The sequence below is a fragment of the Ambystoma mexicanum genome, chromosome 1q (assembly GCF_040938575.1).
Source record: "Ambystoma mexicanum isolate Mex_15411 chromosome 1q, UKY_AmexF1_1, whole genome shotgun sequence".
NCBI lineage: Eukaryota > Metazoa > Chordata > Amphibia > Caudata > Ambystomatidae > Ambystoma > Ambystoma mexicanum.
Genome location: NC_090922.1, coordinates 694,624,294 through 694,648,178, shown reverse-complemented (window position 1 = coordinate 694,648,178; position 23,885 = coordinate 694,624,294). Strand labels below are relative to the sequence as shown.

General features: G+C 41.7%; 1 protein-coding gene across 1 annotated transcript in view; it reads left to right on the top strand.

The window, feature by feature from the left end:
• LOC138535425 (P-selectin-like) overlaps positions 1-23,885 on the top strand; it is an 899,675-nt gene that overhangs the window by 640,044 nt on the left and 235,746 nt on the right. The window contains exon 17 of the mRNA XM_069641294.1: positions 6,141-6,326. Coding sequence (XP_069497395.1) covers positions 6,141-6,326 — 186 coding nt within the window. The remainder of the gene's footprint in view (positions 1-6,140; positions 6,327-23,885) is intronic.

The window sequence follows — 23,885 nt, the reverse complement described above, 5'->3', positions numbered from 1 at the left end:
TCTCCAACCCCTCCTTGATCAGGGCCAATGGACCTCTGACCGGATGACCATAAAGAAGTTCAAAGGGAGAATAACCTACTCCCTCCTGAGGGACTTCTCTATAAGCAAAGAGAAGGCATGGCAGTAGAAGGTCCCACTTTCTTTTAAGGGGTCCTCTAAAGCACCTATCATGCTCTTCATGGTTCCATTGAAGGGTGGTATGCGGTTGAGAACTTGTAAGTAACTCCGCAGGTTTTCCACATGGCTTTCCTGTAGTGGGACATAAAAGTCGACCCCCTGTCAGAGATTACTTCCTTAGGAAACCCAACCCTGGTAAAAATACCAAGGAGGGCCTTAGCCACAGCCGGAGCTGTAACAGTCCTCATAGGAATTGCCTCAGGGTATCTAGTAGCATGGTCTACTACAACAAGTATAAACCTGTTGCCTGAGGAAGTTGGAGGATCAAGGGGACCAACAATGTCAATCCCTACTCTCTCAAATGGGACTCCCACTACAGGGAGAGGCACTAAAGGTGCCACATTCTTGGAGCCAACCTTACCAGAAGTCTGGCAGGTGTGGCAGCTCCTGCAGTATTTATCTGCTTCAGCCCCCATCTTTGGCCAATAAAAGTAGAGTGAGAGCCTTTCTTTAGTCTTCTTGAAACTCAAGTGACCAGCCAAAGGAATCTCATGGGCTAACTGCAAGAACTGTGGTCTGTTCTCTTGGGGTACTACAAGTCGTTTGTTGTCCCCAGGTGCAGACTCTGTTGGTTCACTGTAGAAGAGGCAATCTTCCCAGTCTAACCTATATTTCCCAGGCTCTTGCCCTTCAGCCTGAGCATCTGCCTGGTGGCGAAGACCTTCCAGAGTTGGACATTCTCTCTGTCCCTTACTGAAGTCTGCCCTGTTGGGTCCACCTTCTGCCAGTAAAGACTGCAGCTCAGGATGGTCAACAGGATCCAGATCTCCAATGAGTTCCTGGCCTTCCACTAGCTCTTCTTCAGAGTCTAGTTCAACCACACAGGGTTGTACCTCCCTCTCAGCCTCAGCTGGAGGGATAGTTACTGGTGTAACTTTGGACAACCTAGGTGAAGTCCTTGTTGGCTGCACTGGAGTGCTGGCTGTGAGGTTCTTTTTAGAAGTTTTAGGTTTCCCTTTTTCTTCTAGTTTTTTAGAGACAGCAGCCGACATCTCCAGTAGAGCAGGAGTGATCTCTTTCTTCATCATCTCCTTGGGAGTACCTCTCATGGTTCTCTCCCTTGCAGGTCTGGTGAGCTCCTGTAACCTTTTGCTAGGAGGTCTGGGGGTATGTGACACTACTCCAAGAGTTTTCAAGTCATTACCCAGCAGAACCCTTCCTGGCATCTCACTTTGTATGCTGACAGGTATCTTCACAGTCATGTCATTACACTGGATGAGAACGGGTAATTGGGGAAGCATCTGCACTGGCCCTCTAGCTAACTTGGTGAGGCTTTTGGGTGCCTTAGCAACATCCTCAGCCTGAAAAAACGATTTGTCCACCACAGTTATGCTGGCCCCAGTGTTCCTAATGGCAGGAGTCTCCTGACCATTCACCTGGACACTGTCCTTATAATACTCTTTAGTATTATCTGGGATAGAATTATAGACATCTAAGTTCTGTTGTTGCCACAGACCCAGAGACACTAAAGAAACACTGGCTGAGACTCCAATGGGTTCATCAGCCAGTAATAGAAAGTTTCCACTTGCCATTTGTACTTCCTCCTCTGGAGCGAAGGCTAAGGAGACAAGCTGGACCCCTGAAGGTTTACCCTTACATCTGGGATCTCCTTTCACATGGTCAGTAGAGCCACAAACAAAGCATTTACCAAATTCTTTCTGGAATGGTGGCTTGTTCTGACCTCCTTCTGGTTTGGCACCAGGAGGTACACTAGCCTGATTTGGTTTCCCTTGTGGCTTACCCTTTTGGTTTTGTTTGGGGCCCTCTTTGGAATTGGAATTATTAGAATTCTCTTTGGAGTCCTTTTTTGGCTGTTTTCCCTCATCCTTTTTCTGAGTAGCCCCAGAATCCTTGTGAGTGGCCCTGTTGGCAACCCACAAGTCAGCAGCCTTAGCTAACTTCCTGGAATCTAATTCCTTTGAATCAGCCAAGTGCTGTCTGAGCTCAGGAGAGCAGGCATCATACATTGACTCCAACATTACAAGATTCTTCATTCCTTCATAAGTGTTAACTCTGTAACCCTTAATCCATCCCTCTAAGTTTTTCAAACTTTCACTCACCCAGGTAGCCCAAGGGGTACCATCATGCTTTTTGAGGGTCCTAAACCTCTTAAGGTACTGGGAAGGGGTCTTCCCAAATCTAGCTATTAAAGCTAGCTTCACACATTCATAATCCTTCTTATCCACCTCCCCCAACTCCATTACCACATCAGTTGCAACAGGGGGAAGCCTAGAGAACAACCAGGGAAGTAACTCATTCCCTGTGATGTCCTGGAGCCCATGATTATACTCAAACATTTTTAACCAATCCAACACATCCAACTTAGGTTCATACATACCCACTAATTCCTTAGGCATCCGGGGTCTTTTGGGAATGGAACTCCTAGAGGAACCAGAGGAGAGAGAAGCATTTTCCACAGACAACTTTTTCATTTCTAGTTCATAATTAAGCTCTATTTCTCTGAATCTTAACTCAGCTTGCTTCTGCTAAGCCTGGGCATTCATTCTTCTGAATTCTAGCTCTTGGTTTCTTTCAGATTGAGCAATAAAACGTTTGTACTCTAATTCAAGCTTCATTGTTTCAAGTTCAAAATAAGCGGGGTTACAGGTAGGACCTGGTATAGGCCCAGTAGGTACAGTGGGTAAGGCAGACAGAGGCTCAGAGTGGCTAACTTCATTAGGTTCACTTTCCTCTTCTGACTCATTATCAAGACTTTGATTCAGATCAATACCATCACTGCTTTCTACATTTGCTGGGGGGGGGGGGGGGGTAGATTCCTCTGTACCACCCAGACTTTGGTTTTCTAACAATCTTTCTATCAGTTCCATTTTCCTGCCCTTCTCAGAGAGATTCTTATGTCTACACAATACTTTTAAGCAATCAGCAGTTTTGGCAGACAATGATTCTAGGGTATAACTCTCCATAGCAGACATAGTTAGAAAATCAGCTTTTTTAGTGCTAAGCTCTGTGGTTAGTTGTCCTAAAGTGTTCAAAAAGTACTCTAACGTGTATACTCAATACAAATCCCACCACTGCCACCAGTGTTAGGCAGAAACCTGTGCAGTTCCCTCTGGGACCACTGCAAAAGATTTAGGTCTACAGGTGTTTGGCAGTAAACCCACTTGGTAGCAGTCTGCACCACACAGATTCACTTGGTAGCTGTGGCTGAGTAGTCAGACTTCTCTCAAGAAGAGTTAGGCAGTATACAGAGTATTCACAATAGGTCAAAAGAACACAGTAGAACAAGTAGACACTGACCAGGGCTTGGTGTAAAAGAGATATAATTATTTATTTAAAACCACATCTAGAAAAACACACAGGCACTAATAGTAAGTAATCCAAAAACACGGTCACTAAAAGATATACACTCCCTGAAAAGAATATTAGACAAGTCTTAAGTAAAGCCCCACTTATTTTCAGACAGCGGTGAGCGCTTAACGTAGATGGCACTCTAATAATTTGTTTAAAAAAAAGGAGAGAAAAGCAGAGAATAGATTGGAACAGATCCCAACACTTTTCCACGAACACAACAAGAGAGGAAGGCAAGTCACACCGTGAGTTTAGAGTCAGTAGGCCGGATCCACTTTAAGTTTAAGGGGATCAAAACAAAATGTGTCCAAGGTCACACGGTTGCAGTGTACAAGAGTCTTGTAAAGGTTCAAAAAGGAGTTGGACCAAAGAAAGAGACCAGTTAGAGGGTCACGGCGGCCAGCCCAGTCCAGAAGGTTAAGGGGTTATTATTACCTTGTAGCAATCTTTAGAAAGGGAGGCCTGGCGGACACGGTACCTTAAAGTGGTGAGAATACTCCAGCGGGGGCAGTTGTTCCTGGCAGCGGATGCAAGTCGGTGCTTCATCCGGGGGAAGAGAGGATCACGTCGGGGAGGAAGACAGGAGTCCGTTGCACTGCCAGGGAAGAAACCAGCCGCAGAGTTTCTCAGGTAAAAGGAGCGGTCCTTTAGTTCGCGGTCCAGTGGTAAGTGGCTATCCGGTTGCCGGGGTGCTTGGCACGGGCAATTCGACCACTTAGCCAGTCGGGGGTGCGAAGAGAAGAAGGTAAACTGGTTGTGCCCACCAGTCAGGGGAAGAAGCCTCTCCAGCCGGGAGATCTCCTCTGTCGCCAGGAAGTGGTGAGTCGGTTCCGCAGGGCTCCACTGTCCACAGACACTTTTCAGACTTTATTTTGGTGGGGAGGGATGTCATGAAGTGGTACGGGAAAGGACACAGAGCTGCCGTCATGGTAGATGTGACAGGGCAGGCAGACATGCATTCACGCAGGCTTATATGCAGAGGCATGGATGAAACACGTCGCCACAAGAATAAAAGGGGGGCTAACTCCAGTGCACAGTAGGAAGCTTCCGACGGTCTGCTGAATGTGCTTCAATATGTTGTATGAGAGCGACCCGATGACCGTGTGCTGCACACCCTTAGAGGCGAGGTGGCGTTGGTCATATGGAACCAAGCGGCAGGCACTTTGACTTGCCACCTCTATCCTCTCATCACTTCGCAGGTAGGCAAACCCTGAAGGCACGAAAGATAGACCTTTGAAAAATAGAGCTGACCCAGCACTTTCTTGTGGTATTAGATGAATATTCAAGATATCTGGTTTTAAGGTTCTCTGTGACCATTATCCCGATTCTGGAAGAGATGTACGCAGCTCACAGAATACCAGTATCTATCAGGTCTGACAATTGGCCCCCCTTTCAAAGGAAGGAATTTGAAATCTTCCTAGGTTTTTATGGAATCAATCAAGGGGCATCATATCCTGCTGGCCGAGAGCCAATGGGGATGTGGAGCGTTTCATGAGGATGCTCAGCAAGGTATTCCGAATTGGTTTTGACAAAACCCTAGATCCTGCAGTGACAGCATTTCTCATAGCATCCCGCATGCCACCACACTCCACCATGGGGATAACCCTGGCCAAAGCCTTTTTTAGGTTGCAAGGTAAAGCCCCTGATCCCAGACCACACGTCCCGAGAATTCAGAAGACCAGACCCTGGTTTAGGAATTAAATATTGCTCTGGACAAACAATGAGGGCACATTTTATGATTACATAAACACGTCTTTCTTTGACAAGAATCATATTCTTTGCTTAAATAATTACTTCCTTGATTTATTTCCCTGCTCCAGTTCCTAAAATATATATGCATACTTCAGGAACAGTCACAGTGACCAACATATACGTTTACAAGCATTTTGATTTAAACTCGAATTACCGGAGACAACAGTGCTGTTTTTGACCATGTCCACCAGCCATTTTCTTCAGGTATTAACCTAATTTTTAAATGTTTTACTTATTTATTGAGATTGTTTTTTAAAGAGCTTGGACCTCCATGTGGACACTTCAGATTGCAAGGTTCTTGAATAAGCAGGGATCAAATACATTAGACGTAAGCCACCCAAAACAGTTAGCTCTTCAGGGCCTTAAGAAATGTCACCCAGTCGGGCTCAGAGTGGAGATAATATCCAAAGGGAAGGGACTGGAATATGGTTTTAGTGCCAGGCTTCTGGTATGTGCCTACCTCCTTGTAAAAGTAGTAGGTAGAACTGTATGTCAGAGAATAAAGCACATGTGATGAGATGTTAAGCACTTAAAATAAGACCTTCTTGCTTTACTCCTATCTAGCATAATGAGAGTCTCTCTGTGTGCATTTGAGGTTAAGAGTTACACAGCTCATCCCAGTGGGAAGTACTGCCAACGAAGAGATGAGATCAAATCCCACAACCCTTGTTTTGTGATCATTTTGCAAGTGTCATTTTATGTTGTCTCCAATTAAATTTCAAATTTGCTTTCAAGTTTCTGTTTTCAGCATTACATGATGCTTGCTGAGAGCATCCGATATTGCTAATTGAACGTTTAATGGCGGATGCCAAATTATTACCAATGCTCAATCTACGGTTGCCTTCACACATTCAAGGAAACTGTCTCCTGGTTTTGGATGACCATCTCCCTATCCATTGCAGCCGTCAAATGTGGCCCTTTGCCTAACCCCAGCCAGGGGGATATCAGATGCGTTCATCCCTTTGATGAGTTCAGCTATGACTCCACCTGTGAGTTCGGCTGCAAGGAAGGGTTTCTTCTCAAGGGATTGAAAAGGCTGAGATGTGACGCTTCCGGAAACTGGTCAGCGCTGACACCAACATGTACAGGTAAGAGATGACAAGTGTGAGCTCTTCATGACCCAACCGCTGTCCATATCTGTATCTAACCCCCCTTTTATTTTGTACAGCATTCCTATGCTTGCTAGACACGTTTCCTAGCTTGCTTTGCACTTTGCACTATAAGAAAAACCCAATACACACATACATGTCTCAATGACTAAAATGCAGGTCTCTAATTTGGGACAAAGTGAGTATGCAGTACTAAACTGGCACTTTCTTAACTTTAAGTGGCACAATTTTAAAAAATTGTATACACCTACTAATGCCTGTGATTCTTAATTTTCAAGATGTTGGCTTTGCTTGCACTGTTGTGATCCATAAGTGCTAAATGTTTATTCTGTCTTCCCAAGATTTTAAATCTGGTAGAGTTGCTGTTGTTGTTGTTGTTGTTGTTGGTAGTGCTGGTGGGGGTGGTGAGAATGTATCATTCAGTATTACGAGACCTAGTCGTTTTGCTTCATCACTGCTATTCTCAAAGTGTGCACTGACTTTGCACTCAGAATCTGAAGGTAATGCCTCATAATCACTGGCAGACATTTTAAATCCATGTGATAAAGAGGAGGACAATGACAACAACATCACTGGCAAGGGTGGCAGTAAACATGTTTCAAATGTGACATGTGTTCTGTTTTTAAGGATAGTGCACATGGTCTGTCTAGTGAAGTATATTTGGTTTCACTGTGTTTACTAGGATTAAGCTACTTTCTAAGTGCTTAAAACTTAAAGTGACTTGCCTAGGTTAACAATATTTGATGATACAATTTGGTTCAGTGGGGAAGCTGGAAGATAGTGATTGGGATGACATCAAAACAACTTACCCAATAAACAAAATCTTGGTGTGAGGTGTACAATAGACCTAGGTTATCCCAAACCAAGACAATGGCCAGCATGTTTGGGAGCTGTGTTTAGTTATTTTCATAGCAATTACTGACATTTTATAGCCAGTTTCCAATAGTTCTTCCACTGTTGGCAAATAAAACAACAAACATTGAGCAACAACCTCCAAATAGAAACAAGACACTACGAGAAAAAGAAATTTGGAGGAACAGCTTTCTCCTATCTGATAGCCACACTATGGAACTTGACAACAAAGGAAATAAGAACGATGGAAGACCACCTAACATTCAGGAAATGATAAAAAGAAAATTGGGCTATTCAACTCACCGGGATAAACATAGACGTGTGCCCCAACACACCATACTCCTGGACCAAAGCGAACATGGCACAATACACTGAAACAGACAGAATGAAACGACATCATTAACATTAAAACTACTCAACACAGAGCGATCATCAGAAGCAAACTAACCAACCCCCTTTCTCTTTCCCACACCATAATCTCTCATGTACTACACATGTCCAGATGGCTAGTGAAACAACCCACCAAAAAACACAAACTACACTCCCATCTATGATCATGCTACAAACCCAATATCAGCAGACAAAAAACAGCGCAGACACTGGACGCCACCCTTCCAAACATAGCAAGCCCAGTGCACACTGAGAAAGCTCACACGCAAAGACACCAGTTTCTCCTGGTTCTGCACGTAAGCATGCCTGTGCTATTGCAGAACAAGTCAAACTGCATGCACACAGATCAATAGAGTGTAACCTTTCTATTTCCAATATACATACAAAAGGCATGGGAGAAATATTGGGTAACATATACATATGTCTGTACATCAATCTTGTGCCCAAATCTCAATCTCTGTCTTTTTAAAGATGTCCTCCTATTCCTTCCTTCGAGGTTACTTGTTATATGGAGATTTTTATAAATGTTTTTAGCAAAAAAATTTAAATCAAATTCATTAACAATATGAAAAAAACCTCTGTGCACACACGAGGCAAAGGGTGAAAGACCATACATTGATCTGAAAAACAATACAAACAAATATTTTAAACCCTGGTATTTAGAAGACAAGAGCAATACTACATTTAGCATTCTATTAAAGTGACAAAAGACAGGGACCAGCTTGATGTAACCCTACATGAACTTTTTTTATTATGACTCCCACTGTTTGAATTTTATAACTTCGCCATCAATTAACATGTCTTGTGATCCTGTTAGTGCATATTAAGTTAGTTGCGCCCACCTATAACTGGAGAAAGGAAAGAGAGAAATACACATTTGCAGAGTATTTGCCACTCTACTGTTGAGCTATCAGAATTTGTTAGACTTGATGCATATTAATGTAATATGCCAGTTTTTTCTAAACCCTCATATGAACAAATGTTCTAGTCAAAGTATCAACTTCTCAAACTTCACCAAACACACATCAAACCTGGAGATGATCCCTGGACTCCTTTAATTTTCTGGGATTCTTTTATTATAATGCATAGAATTGCAGTACAACCTAAATGAGGGTGATCATTTCCAGACCTTCTTTAGCTCCTTTGTACCTAGAGGTAGTATTCTTTTGATTTCTTATCAGTTTTCTAAAAATCAGATAATTATTGTTAGTTTTGTGTTGCCTGGTAGTGTGTGACTTCTTGATGAAATAAAACTAGTTTTAAAAAAAAATAATTTCTCTTCCCCCCAAAAAAGCAGTCTCCAGAAGGATTCACAACTCTGGTCATGAGTGTTTGCATGTAGATGTAACCACGTGTTTCCAGTGTGAGACCTCATTATGGTTGTGCACGTGACATCATATCTCTGACACATGGCCCTTTTATTATTTTGCGTTTTTTTTTTAACTAAAGTTCTTTTTTTGCATTAAAAATGAGCAATTCTTTCCTGCTGGAATGTATCTGGCAAAAATGATTTCTTTTGAATTCCAAGCCAGATTCACCAATCCAGTTCTCTCTGTAAGAAAATAAGTCTGCAGTGTTGGTGGGTCAATTTAACCACGCGTGTTCAACATGTGCCCTCATAGCGCACTTGCGCTTGATATGATATCTGCACCATGTGGGCATGTTATTCTATGTAGTGGATTTTGTATATTTTTTAATTTGGAATGCATTTCACAAACATTCCTCCGGTTCTATTCTAACACAGATGCGCTCAAAGAAGATGAGAAGCAAAGTTTAAAAATGTTTGTTGCACTATGTACAATCCCGGAATATCACTGCTTTACATGCAAACTTATTTGTATGTATATATCTGCTCATGACCATCCTTCCAAATGAGAAATTTAGGGAATTTCATATGTGTGCCAATTTGTGTGAGGCATGTGTAAATCCTAGAAAGATGTATCTTACTGATCCTTGTGGTTAACATTTCCACTAGAGCAATGTGAACAACCCCATTGTAATTGCCTCCTGTTCATTGTTAAATGTTGACATTCATATCTTGAAGAGTGAACAGAACTGTTCTGCTCATGCTGTCCTTTGAGTGCAACTCGGTTAGACTAGAGAACTGGGAATGTGTGTCGAATACACTCCTACAGAAAAACTATAGAATAAACTACAGAAAATAACATCTTCACAGGGGGCGTAGAAGAAATCATGTGATAGCTGCTAACACCTCTATAGAGTACCAGAGTGGTGAATCAGGGTTACAATAGAAAACGTGGAATTGTTGGTAAATATATTACAACAGGGAAGCACGGTTCATTTTTAGTTTAAAATAAAGAACTACAAATATTATAGTTTCGTGTGGCATGGAGATGACATCACGCGCACATGCACACATTTTCCTCACAGAGAGCACTAGAGCCATGAATTCACATACGAGCTCATTTTGGAGAGGGGTGTAATGTAAGAAACATGCGTAAAAGCCTTGAGTAAGACATCACACATGTGTGTTATGTTACGCCCCATCTTCCTCAATTTGTACGTTGGAAGGGGGGGAAAGCAACCTTTCTGCCGCTCCCTTCATTTCCGACATGCAAATACTCCCAGCACTTGTGCCAACATGGATTCTCATGCTGGCACAAATGCTGTGCATCACTATGGAGTCCACTAGCTTTATGCACCAGCAAAAACCAGACAGAACCCATTGGGATCCATTGTGATCGCCGCCTGTCATGCGTACAAGACAGGCACCGTTTACGCAATTTGCATGGCTGAGTGCAATAGTGCAAGGCAAAAGGCAGAATAGACCCTTGTACACCGCCTTTTTCCCTGCACTTTGCTAGGCCAGAATTTACATTGGGACATGAAAAATGCAATGTGACAGAAGAAATGTTTTGTAATTGCTAGATTTCTTGTAAGAGAACATATGTAAATATATATGTGCACATATCTCAGTGTTGCAATTTGGACAACCGTTTAGAATTTTTAACCATAAAGATTTAGAATAGACACAGGGGAACATAGCATGCATGCATATGGAGAGATGATGTATAGATTAATGGAGTTAGGATAGTCAACGACTTTTACATTTTATGTACAATAAATGTATGTAAAGAAATAATAAATAACAAGAACATAATGCTAATTTAAACCTATGTTCCAGATTACCCTGGCATATCAGAAGTCATCATGATCCTTCAAAATAAACTTTGAATTATTTGTATTTTTGATGAAAGCCATCTGATTTGAAGTTCACGGTGGAACCTGTTCTCTAATTAGTAATGCCTGGTATTTTGAACACAATATTTGAAAATGATTATTTGAGTCAAAGTCCAGCCATATTGAATGATATATTATATACATGTAATAAATAAGATATATGTATTTTGCTATCTCATTTTGGGAGAGAATTGAGATTTGGTGGTCGATTTCTTTCTTCTGCTGGGGCCTCCCTCTGGAACAGCCTCCCTGCCTCTCTGAAACTTGAGGATAACTATTTCCGGTTCCGGAAGCACCTCAAAACCCTCCTCTTTGCTTCTGCTTTCTCTCCTCCTCTCCCCTGCTGATCTCCTGGCTGATCCTGAAGCTGCACTGGTTACCTGGTTACCCTCTGATCTCGGGCCCAGGTCTCCTCCCCAATAGTTGCACACCTACACTTCCCCCCTGGAAACCCTTGCACTTGGGTACTGTTTCTGTACCCCTACATCCCCTTAGCAGCAGTTGACATCTGATGTCTTGACTTATCCTTGCACTTGCCACCAGCTGGCTGCACTTTTTTATTTATTGCCTTTATTTATTTTACGGTTCTCCTATGTACTGCACTGCTCCCTCTACCCCCCACTTTTCCCTTCCCCCCTCCCCTGCACTTGCATGATCTCAATGTCACCTGGCCTAGTAAGATCGTTGTCTCTGTCTTCCCTCTGTTCCCCCTCCCTTACCTAGTCGCGCCTTGAAACACTTGTGTATAGGCGCGTTATAAATGCCATATCATAACATATATCATATCGTATCATTTAGATTAATGCACAGTGCACAGTTTATAGGTGACAATATGACTGCTAGGAGGCGAATATGGGGTCTTACTGTTAAAACATGTATTTTATTAGAAAGTTCACTGCATATCCAACCATTACTTTATCTTTGAAGTCAGTTTTATTCCCCTGTCTAGTCTTATGCAGTATTTCAAGCAGCACTAGATATATTTTTCTACAATTACCTTTTTTTAAATAATTTAAAAAAGACCATAAACAGGTGTACCTCCCACAGATCATTTGGGGAGCTTTACCTGAGGCGATTAAAGGTTTTTCTACTCTATAACCAGAGTAACAAGCATTGGCAATGCCAACAGTTTTGGTGTTTACAGATGTTATTTGCATTTCACATTTATAGGTACCAGGATGCAAGGAGGAGGGTGCAAAGTTTTAAAGGAGGATGCGATAAGGGATGCAGGTGTGCAAGAGAATGAAAAGGAAACAGAATAGAGCAAGGGAGGAAATGATTAAGAGAAAGTGCGATTGATAATGAGCAAGAGGAAATATGAGTGAGAAAAGTTGAGATTGAGAGGGTAAGAAATAAAGCAAGTGTGTGAGAGGAAGGATGCGAGGGGTAGAGAGTAGTGGTGAGGTGGGTGAGTGGGTTGTAGAGAGAGTTGGGTGGGTGGTGCTAGAAAGGTTGGAAGAGGTTGGGGTGGGGTAGAGAGTGTGGAGGAGGTTGTGTGGGGGTGGGTTTGGTGGTGTAGAGAGAGTGGGAGTAAAGAGAGTGGAGTTAGTGAGTGGTGGAAGAGGGAGTCCAGCACACAGGGCACATATTTGACAAAAAGTGTGGATTGTATGCACACGTGAAGGTAAGTAGCATAATCTTTTTTTACAATGATAATAAGTATTAGGGATCATCATGTATTTAACCTAGGTTGTGTGCGAGGTCAGTACAAGCAGACATGTCGGTCGCCAGTTCCTGTGTGCACTACTGTCGTGTTTAACCACCATTCCACAACATGGGTGTGATGTAAGTGTTAAACATCGGTTTAATGGCTCCAGGCTTAATCCAACTGATGACAACTCCAAGCAAGAAAGCGGCAGAATCTGCACGTTATGGAAAACGCACAGAAAAAGCAATACACCATCTAACTAAGAAGAGTAGACAACATGGGAAGCTCACCAGCACCCAACCCGGGACTGTCAGCAGGATGAGGACTGTCAAACAAAACATGTGCAGCACTTAGGGATCAGAGTAGAAACCCAAAACGTTAGATCAGCAAAACCAAACTTTCAATAGCATGTCTCACCTTCGGAGACACACTTTGGGACAATCTCCCCACAAACAAAGGCTGATACCACATGGATCGCCTCCACGCCAGCCTTTCCTTTCACTACTCCATGTAGATGACCAAATCCCATGAGAGGCTCACACAGCAGCTCACGCAAAGACATATGGAGGCGCCATCCTCGATCCGCCCGCTGCTCCCTGCACAGAACGCGATTACCGTAATGGCGTCCAAAATGCATTTGTGAAGTCAAGCGTTACCGCGAAATTCATGCCACTGGTCTTCACATCAAACCAAATAGGGTCCGAAGCCTGTGGCCGCAAAAGTGAAGCACAGCCGGCCGCCAGATGTTAGGGCGCAGACCTCCATAAATGTTATGGGTACGCCGGGGATGCAGGCTGCAAATGGTTGCAGCTTTGGCTCGAAACGGTATCACTCTGCCACAGACTTTAAACATAGTCCACCAGAGTTTAAGGGAAAAAAAACAATTGGTGCATACAAATCAGAAAAATAACTGGCATATAGTTAAGTGCCGTGATTTTGCTCCTACTTCGGAGCTTGCGCAGCTTCCACAATAACAGTAGCAGGCCGCCTGACTTGAGCGAGAGGGTGAAGGCCCAAATGGTGCTTCGCCCATTTCATCTCCACGCACTGCAAGTTGCCATGACAACACCATACACTGCTCCCAAACTTCCCTTTCTCCTTTTTTTAAAATTTCCAGTACAATGTGTTAGCGATTAGGTGGCTTACGCCACCAAAGCGCCAAAACCAGAAATGGCTTTACCCCCCAACAAAGCATGTACCTCTTTGAGGAGGTTGCATCTTTATACATTACATACAAAAGTGAAAATGGGTGTGGACATTTGTACGCTGTTCTTTAACAATCTTCGCTTCTTACACACGAGAGATCTCACGCTGGAGTGGGCACCCAAGGACAAGCACACATTCGAAATTGACTTCGTGTTGCTATAATCACATAATCAATGAATATTACTATATGTTATTATGGTATATAGTCAATTCATTTAAACCCATTCCATCTAATACCATTCCATCAACATTTTTACATCTAAAAAATGTCCATCTAATGCATGTTTTTGGGGGGATAAGGGGTTCATTTTTGTTCAGGTGTATTTTAAAGGGTAAAAAACTGGGGGTGGGGGGGTTAAAACAAAAAAATGCATTAGATGGAAATTTTTTAGATGGAAACATTTCGATGGAATGGCATTAGATGCAATGGTTTTAGATGAAATGACCGTAAACCTGTTATTACAGCTACAAAATGTCCTGCAGTGGAAGCTCCTGCCCATGAACTGCTCCCACCATCTTGGTGAATTCAGTTTTAAATCCCACTGTGCCTTTTCCTGCAAAAGTGGATTTGTAAGAAATGGATCTGAAGTTGTCGAGTGCACAATATTGGGAAACTGGTCATCCCAACCACCAACATGTCAAGGTACATCTTGCAGGCTTTACACTAAAGACTTATTTTGTGTATGTGGCAGAGGAATCATATAATCAAGAATGCCTTCTATTCATGTTTTAATGCCATCTGTTATTTTGGTTGCTTCTGTGCCATTCTACACCGCAATCTGGGTTTTTAAAGGATCTAGGGCATAGAGAAGAATGGAATCAGAATTAGGAAGAGACGTAAAGAAGCAACAGAGAAAGCAACAGCAAGATGTCAATGGTATGTCTTGTGTACAGCTTTATACTCCTGACGAAGAGCCATGCCTGCTAGGATCCAAAATAGATGTCAGTCCAGTTCTCGTTTATCCTTTGCATTCTGGGAATTGTAGTATTTGATTTCCCCCATTGTATATCCAGAACTATAAGTCATTCAATGCAAGGAAAAAACAGGAGTAGGCTAACATACCCTGAAAGGAATAAGGAATGTTGGCAACTATGGACAAAAATATAGTGGCTGGCGAAGTAGTGAAGGATGCAACACAGCAAAGTAACCATGAGTGTGGCAAAAACCTGCACTTGGGACCACAGGTGCCATTGCCACAAACGCTCATGATTAGTGCCATCTTTATCTAGGTGTATTCGTGTGTGTTGCTGTGTCTTACCGCAATAATCTCGCTTGTAATTATGCAGAGCATGAAAAATGATCCAAGACTCCAGATTAGAGATTTAAAATTACAGGAGCACGAAACAACGTCCTGCATATGACACTTGTATGTACAGTATGTGAGTCAAGCGAGTTGATGCAGATGCATCTGAAATCACTCCTTTTGGCTGACCATATTAATCCTTACCATCGAGAAGTCTTCAAATGTCCCGGCACGCTTTACTTGCCACATTTCTTGTTTCAATAAGAGTGGTTGCCAGTTGTGTAGTGCACTATCAGGGATACATTCAGAGGGATACAATATACATTCTTGGGGGCAGCAACCTGCTCACAAGGAAATGACAGCGTAAAAATACAAAGGTTGGCAGCACAGAAGAGGCTGTGGATATGGAAGAGGTAGGATCCAGCTACATCCTAGCAATTAATTGTAAGGCTCCACGTGCATGATATTGACTGGGCCATATCTGAGGGGATAAAAGACATTAACAAAGACTACAGTGTGAGCCTCCTCTGGGAATGGCTGAGTGTGGTGTTCATCAAGCAAACATGTGGCATTTACACAATGAGAAGACTCACAGTTTATTTAACAATAAATACATCTGATTTGTTCGGCCCATCCACTTAATAATAATGGATCATTTTCCAATGTTCTGGACTAATCAGGATGTGCAGTGACATGCAGCCTCTTTCCCCGAGTGCCACTGGCATGCAGTATCCAAACGCATGACCACTGGGAATTTCTTCCAACTGGTTTCACCCATATAACAAAAACGTGTGATGTGTTGGTATAATTTTTAGTCAAGACACCCTAAATTGCTACTTATCCTGCATATATCCGTGGACGTGTTTCCTGTAAGGGTGATGAACTAAACTGCATCGCCTTCTCCCATTCTCATTGCTTTAGGTGCGTCTGACGTTGACAGTTAATGTACACTATTGTCTATCAGAAGAAACTGTTTTCTGATTAGTGTTTTCTGATTTCATTTACCAAAGAAATCATCACTTTGCCCGTAACAATTAGCTTTTTTAAACCAATATACAGTCTCTGTCGGAGAGTAGGACATAGGTTTTGCTGGGATGGGGAGCCTCATTATTGGCCAATGCAAAAGGAAAAGCTGTCCCCACCTGCCAGTTTGAATATGCAGTATGGAGGAAAAAGCCTAATGGCCACCATATACCATGTTTTAGTTCAACAGGGCCTAATGAGCAGCACGTTTTAATTTGATCCGATGGTTATTTATGATCTGCCATTAAAATGTTTCCCAATTCGGATATGCTAGTACTGGAGCAAATAGAAGGCCTGGTTCTTTGATTGGTAGAAGCACAAACTAAATCACAAGGAGAATTCTTCCTGCCCAATCCTGGCATCAATCTATGAAAATCAGATCAAGAGTTTCCTGGGCTATCTGAAGCACTATCTTAGCACCCTTTGCCAGTAGGCTACAATCTGGGATAGTACGATTGACAAGATATACCGCCATTAGTAAGTTCAGGGTGCTATTCTGTAAAGAGTGTTAAGACACCACTCGGGTGTCAGCAGAGATGCTGTTGGGAAGTCCATTTAGCCCATTACAAAAACCTGGCAAGATGGTGGAAGCTCTCGCTGGCATGAAAGAGCCTGCCAGAAGTAGCCTCCTTCATGTACTCAGAGCGGAAGCTGAGCCTTTGGGTATGCATTAGCATGGGAGAATGCCCATGGTAATCTGACCGCACCACCTGCACTTGGCAGTGCAAGGAGTCTGCAGAGGACACACATGGGTCTTGTGAAAGAATCACAGGGGGCCCTTTCCCTGGCTGAGATGGGTTCACAGAAAAATATAGAGTAGTATCCTAAAATGTTGGATACTCTAATCCCCCGCACACCTGCGGTACTGATATCTGTCAATAAATCAAAATTGTATTAAGTACATCAAGTTTGCTAATAAAATAATTCATAAATTGCAACTTTCATGCACTTAAATGCTCAAACATCAATTCAATAATTTGTAATTTAAAGAGAAAGTATGGTCAACATAAACATATCTTCTCTGTAGACCTCTGTCGTATCCAGTTCTGTGCAATAATCATGCTACAGTGATTCAATATAGTAATTTTTTAATACATTCTGCTCAACGCTTTTCGGGAACATGTTCCCTTCCTCGGGAGATATATTTATCTTTTTCTGTATGGATCATATAATATTGATTACAGTTTGATGTTGATATCAGATCATTCAGATATCATAACATATAAGTGTTAAGAACATAATTTACTAATTGGTATCAATGTAGAGTATTATTTTAACTTCTCATATGAGTTAGATACCTGATGAAATTTTCAGGATCAGCTTATGCAGATTTTCTGTTAATTATCTGGCATTTTATCCATATGGATGCATCCTATTCAAAGGATCTCTGTGAAGATATGAAGTATAGTATAGTTCCCTCAAGTTAAACTAATCATGTTATAGGTATCTTATGGGTATCACAGTTCAGTATTGGATGAAAACTTGCTCTCAATGCCGAAGAAGGTTTGCTCTTTATTTCAAGAGTCTAAAATAAACTTTTTGAGAAATAGAAGTCTGTTAGTAAAAGAAACGGAAATTAAACTTCCTACTCTAATGCAAAAGTTAAATCTAGATTTATGTAGCACTCACCTAGATGTTCCTGTTAATCCACGTAGTACGAAGTAGCATAATGCAATTCCCAAAAATGGTTAGAAAATGGCATCTATATAAGTAGGCGTAACAACGTATGTTAGATGGACCATAATGACGTCATTGCATGAACGTAGATAACTCGATCCACAAACTTTGATGTTGTCAATGTTAATAGTGAAAGAAATTGGGAGAACTAAAATAAAGAAACTGTAATTCAGACATCCGTATTATTAATCAATGAAGGAGTTAGGCCAGGGTCAGAAAACTGACAAGCGTGTGTGAAAAATATGTTGTATCTACAAGAAGTTGATAGAATATTCACATGTATAAGAATATATAAATGAGAGTATTTTGTATGATTAGGATTGTAATCACGATTTAATACGCAATATATTATTGAATAGTAATATAATTGTCAAGGTGTGCCCTCTGTGACTTCGACGTACCTGATGTTTTGACTTTTTGTCGGTCATGGGTAGGTCTTCAGCCCGATGTCCAATCCGGTCCTGTACAGAGCTATGAGAAAGACACTCCGGAACCTGGGTCGTGAATATGTCAGCGGCCAGGGACAGGGAGCCCCTTCCCAGCACCACAAGGAATGACTAACCACGTATTAGCAAGTGTCAGTTAGTGGAGACACTGACGTAGAAGGCCCAAGGGAGACAGAAGGAAGGAGAGAAGTGAGGAGAAGAGAACACGGGGCAAAGGACAAAAGAAGAAAGAGGAAGAATGGGGTCCTCAGGAAGGAGGGTAGAGCAAGGATACTGAAAACTAGCAGATGACAAGACCAGCAACAGAAGAGAATGATGCAGCAGCAGAAATACTTGGGCAACGTCACAAGGCAGAAAGAGGCCAGCAGCAGGCAACAAACCAGCAGCAACAAGCATCCAATCTGAAAAGGTAGCAACGCACTGAGAACTCAGACTGGAGCCTCTTTATAGGCCCAGAGGCTTGCGTCTTTTATTCGCGTTACCACGGGTGACTGCCAATGCTGCTTTCACTGTTCATGCACAGAAATAGGCTGCTGGTCCCGTGCACATGTGCGAAAGAATGAAGATGGCAGTCCCCATGAACCGGGGATGTCGCATTGGTAGATGCTGCAAAAGCCCCCGCAGTCGCCAGTCACAGAGCCTCCAGGTGAGTTTCCAAGAAGGCATGGCGCAGCGTGAGCGGTAAGGCTGCATTGTGACAATAATCACATTATTCAAATATTTAAGATGATGCATAGTCCCTAATACGATGCATACAGAGACATAGTATATCGTCATACCTTACATATTACAAATATAAAATAAACAAATACATTTTGCAAATACCTTTCTGATATCATCAAATGTAATTGATGGAATTACCAAATATACAAAAGGAAATTCTTACTATAAGAAACAACCACAGTTTCAATATCTTATCAGCACAATTCTTCATTATTGTCATAATTGTATCCATACTATGTCATAGAGTCGTGTTGTTTAAAAAATGTATGATCTCTAATATTGTTTATACAAGGAAATATAAGTTCATCACTACAAGTTAGTTTATTCATAGGAAAACACTCAGGTTAAATTCCTCATTCATTCCAAGTGAATACATGGAATACACCACAAGATAGTTGCGAACCAAGTAGTGACACCACAAGTAGTGGCGGGATCCTATGCTGCAGAAACATTACCAAATAAAGATGATATCAATCCAGAAATTATATCTTCACAACCAGGCTCCTTGGGACCAACAAGCACATCTACATTTTTTAGAAAGCAGAAAAACAGAAGAGGTAAATAGAAAATGAAAACCAAAAGGCAAGCATGCAAATCCATCGTAAGGAACAGCTTTAGTAGGGATTTAACACCCCAACACTTGAATTTTCTTAACTTAGGACTTTCATTTTAGGCGACTCAAAATACTGCCCTTTTTTAGAACGTATCAATTTGTTCAAGTTATTACATAAAAGGAAGTTGAAAGTCTTTTTTGACCGAGAACTGAAAGAGTCCTCCATGAACTATGATGACCTTGAAATGAAACCTACTGCAACATGCTCCTTATGTGTAGACTAAATAGTCTAGCCACAGGAAAAGTCATGTGGGCTAGGAAAATGCCTGGCATTAAAAATGCTCAATGTAGTTTTTGTAAAGACAAAGTCATTGTGGAAACACTGTGCCACTGGGTAACTGCCTGTGATTCCCTAAAAGAAATTAGACAAGTCTATCTAGCTGACTGTGCTATTGATGAAAGTAATCTGAGTCCAAAAGAGTGATGGGCTTGCATTATTATGGGAGAAAAGACCAGTTTAGTAATTGCGGTATTGAAAATGATTGAAAGAGTTTTAAAGATAGAAATGGATTTGAATGAAAGGGAATAAGGAAAATGTTTTATATACTTCCTTCTCTTGACATTTTGGAAGAAGTAATTCATGATGATGTAATAATGTTAAAGGTTTATGTGGTTATCGCCATTGCTTGGTCATTTCTCTTTTTTGCTTTAAACCAATAAAACATTTTAATTTAAAAGAAGAAGAAACCGAACTTAATACACTCATACAAATAACCCAGCTACCAGAGTTACACAAAGTCAACTATACGCAGAGTAATACCAACATTAAGAGTAAACAAATTGAGATAAACAATAGAATTTATCGGAAGATACAACAATCACGATCAAGCCAGCTGATAAAGGTGGTGCAATTGTTGGTGGTGGTCCAATTATTGTCATGGACACTACATTTTATAAGGCCAGTTATATGCATCTACTCAAAGACAACACAACATTCATAGTATTAGAGACACACCCTGTAGGCAACATCAAGCCACTTATACAAGAAATCCTCAATAAAGCCACACACTGTTGTTCCCTGAACCTCCAAAGATGGCTTATAAATGAGGATGTAACTTTCATGACCAACTAGTAAGATCAGAGAGAAATCTGGGCACAAGTCAAACAACCTAAGTTGCCATAAATATGGAACTTTTCCATGCCTGAATTGCATTAATTGAAATAATGTGATATAAGGAGACCATATAAGAAATATAAGACATCCCCAAATAGGACGCAAAATAAAACTGCTTGATTTTGTGACTTGTGCTAGTCGCAATGTTGTTCACAGCTTGTGCTGCCCATGTGGTATGTATTACGTGGGACAAACAAGCAAAAGAAAGATGGATGGAACATACATCTAATATCCAAACTTCAAATCCCAGATCTCCAGTTGCTTATCATTTTAAAAAAAACAGAAGTGGTGCACAAACCTCCTAGAGGAGGATATATTTCTAATAAATGATCACACTGTGAACTCTATTGGATTCATAATTTAGACACTGTGTATTCTCTTGGAATGAATGATGAATTTAATGTGAGTGTGTTCATATGAATATAATAGCTTGTACTGATGAATTTACATTTCCTTGTACATACAATATTAGGGATCATGCATTTTTGAAACTACACTACTCAATGACATTGTATGGATCCCGGTATGACTATAATGACGAATCGTGCGGATAAGATGTTGAAACTGAGGTTGTTTCTTATAGTAAGGATTTCCTTTTCTATATTTTGTTAATCCATTAATCAAAAATGATATATTTAGTAACCAATCTTTACCATACATTTCCAGTCTGAGGGGCCCGTGGCAAACATTTTGTTTTCAAAATACCAGCCAAATCTGTCATGCAATTCAATGTTCATGTGTCTTATGGAACTTGATACGGAATATTAATATATATTATATATATATATATATATATATATATATATTACATGGCCTGCAGTAGCGGCCCTGTTGTCATGGTTAAGTTGCTCAACTTTGCCCCCTTCTAACGCCCTGGGACGAATTTTCACCAAACATTGCAAAAAAAGGACTTAGCCCCCTCGGACTGATTCTGTGATTCATCAAGGGGGGGCAAAGTTAAGCATGCTTTTGTAAATTTGCTGTAAATCCATCTAGTAGTTTGTTTTTATACGGGCAAAAATAGGTAAACAAAATTAGTGATATCTCGGTCCGGTCCACGGACTCACTTCCCGATTCGGTCTGCGTACACCCCCAGGACCAATCAGGGTCCAACGTGATGTCTGGGGACATCGTGCACGCCCACTCATTGGTTGCTCAAAAGCATGAGGTGCGTCATATTTTTGAAAATGGTCGCCATGTTCGATCCGCAGACAGCCACCGGTTGTCCACAGATAGCACTGTGGGCAAAAAGTCTGGAAAACTCATTTGTGGTTATTTAGTGGCCAAAAGAGTAGCTGGAAAGGGTGGGGAAGTGCAACAAAGTTGACATGGAGCTGTTTTTAAAGCCGAAAAAACTGGGTGCGGGTTCCGCACAGTCCGCAGACACTGTGGTAGTCCACGGACAGCGGCATGAACAAACAGCTGGGAAAACACATTTGAGGTTATTTGATGGCTGAAATAGGGCATAGAAAGGGTTGGGGAGTTGAATAAAGATGTCATGGGGCTGTTTTTATAGGTGAAAAAAGGGTTTACAGATGGCGCTGAGTTCGCGGTTAATTCTTACTGTCTGATGACATCATGTGAATGGCAGGGGGTTCTCAGTGAGTTTTGCCATTTGAAGGGGTCCATGCCCCCAAGAATCTGGCCACGGGCCACGCACATTATAGTAATATGTGTATAGTATCTATAGGTAATGTAGTGGAAGTATACAGTATTTGTAATATGGTGGAGTGATATAATTAAAGTGTATATGGTATTTATGATTGTGGGACAATTGAGGATAGTGCTCCTTGATGTCCCCACCTTTCACATGGTCAACAACTGGATCCTCAATAAAAGGTTACATAATACCATTAGCATCATGGACCGGGCACTGGACTGGCTGACTTGTTTTCCTCACTAACCACCCTTACCAGCTACAACTGGGCTGTTTGTATTCCACCACCTCACTGTGTACCTGCAGAGTACCCCTGGGTTACATCGTATGATTGTGGCTCTTCCATATCTATTTCGTCCCTCTGGCTCACCTGATGTAATTCTTCTTTTCTCATTTCCAGTGTTATGTTAATAACACAAAGGTTTTCTTAAACTTCCCTGAACTAATTTGTTGTTTTTTTATCTCTAATTGTCTGACTGCCATCGAGGCATTGTGTGCGGCTAACAATCTGTGTCTCAATGCCAGTAAGACATAGATCTTTCCTACTGTGGCACCTGTGCCCTGTTTTTCTCCTGCTCCCTGGCTGCTGTATTTGGGCCATTTAGACTCACCATCCTGTGAAACCAAAAACCTTGTGGTTATCTATAGATCCTCTTTCTCCTTTACTGCTTACATTTTGGAGTTTGTAAATAAACCCATGCTTTCAGCTTGACCTCCTTACAGGCATTGTACAGTTCCTTACCTTCCCCCAGAAGCTCAACGTCTGCAGAGCCCTGGTCCTGTGTAGACTGGACCACTGCAACAGCCTCATTCTTAACCTCCACCTTTGTTGTCTACGCCCCCTTCAGGCTAATCTAGAATAGGGCTGCAAGACATATCCTTGGCCTCAACCCCAGGCATCGTATCGCTGCAGCCCTAAAACTTGTGTACATTGGCTCCTGCTAATTGCAAGGACTACAATATGTCCAAATTTGTTTCCTTAAATACTTCCCTGCTAGAGTTGTCCGCTGCTGTAACTCAAATACTCTGCTTGTCAAACGCTTTTTGAAACAGAGAGGGAGGCATGTCTCTGTCTTCAGGTGGTGCCTGTCTTTGGAACAACCTTCCTGCTCCTCTTATACTTGAGCTGGACTTCTTTAAGTTCCAGAAACTTCTGAAAACTTGCTTTTGTGTTCCTGTTTTACTTAATCCCTTCCCGGCTCACTCATACCACTTCCACTGAGACTGGTGGCCTGGTCCCTCATAAATCTCACAGGTTCCAGGCCCTATATCTAGTCGACACCAGTACACACCCCCTTCAGCACTGCCCTTGCGGGTCTACGGTCTGGTGGATGTATAGTACACTGTTGGGACTCCTCTGCCTCAGCAGGTAGCTAGTGGCCTCCCAGTTTGGCATGTCTTGGCACTTTCATTCTGGGCTTGTATGAGCACTTGGTAATGCCAACTCCTCTTTCCATTCATGCACTTCTTTTACTGCACAATGCATATATGCATGCATAGGAGCAGTGTGAACATTATTTTGGGATAAGCAAGTGAAATGCACATGCAAAAGATTTGTAGAACATTTTAAAGTGGCAGTTGGTGTGTGGAAGTTTAATATGTTGACAGGGTTATATGTAGAGTTTTTTTAACTGATTGGTGGATATATGTGTGACTGTTTCAAAGCAGGCAATGAGGGAATGCTACAAGCATAACAGTAAAAAAGGGAGAAGGGCTGTCTTGTGCAATGGTGTGCATGTGCAAT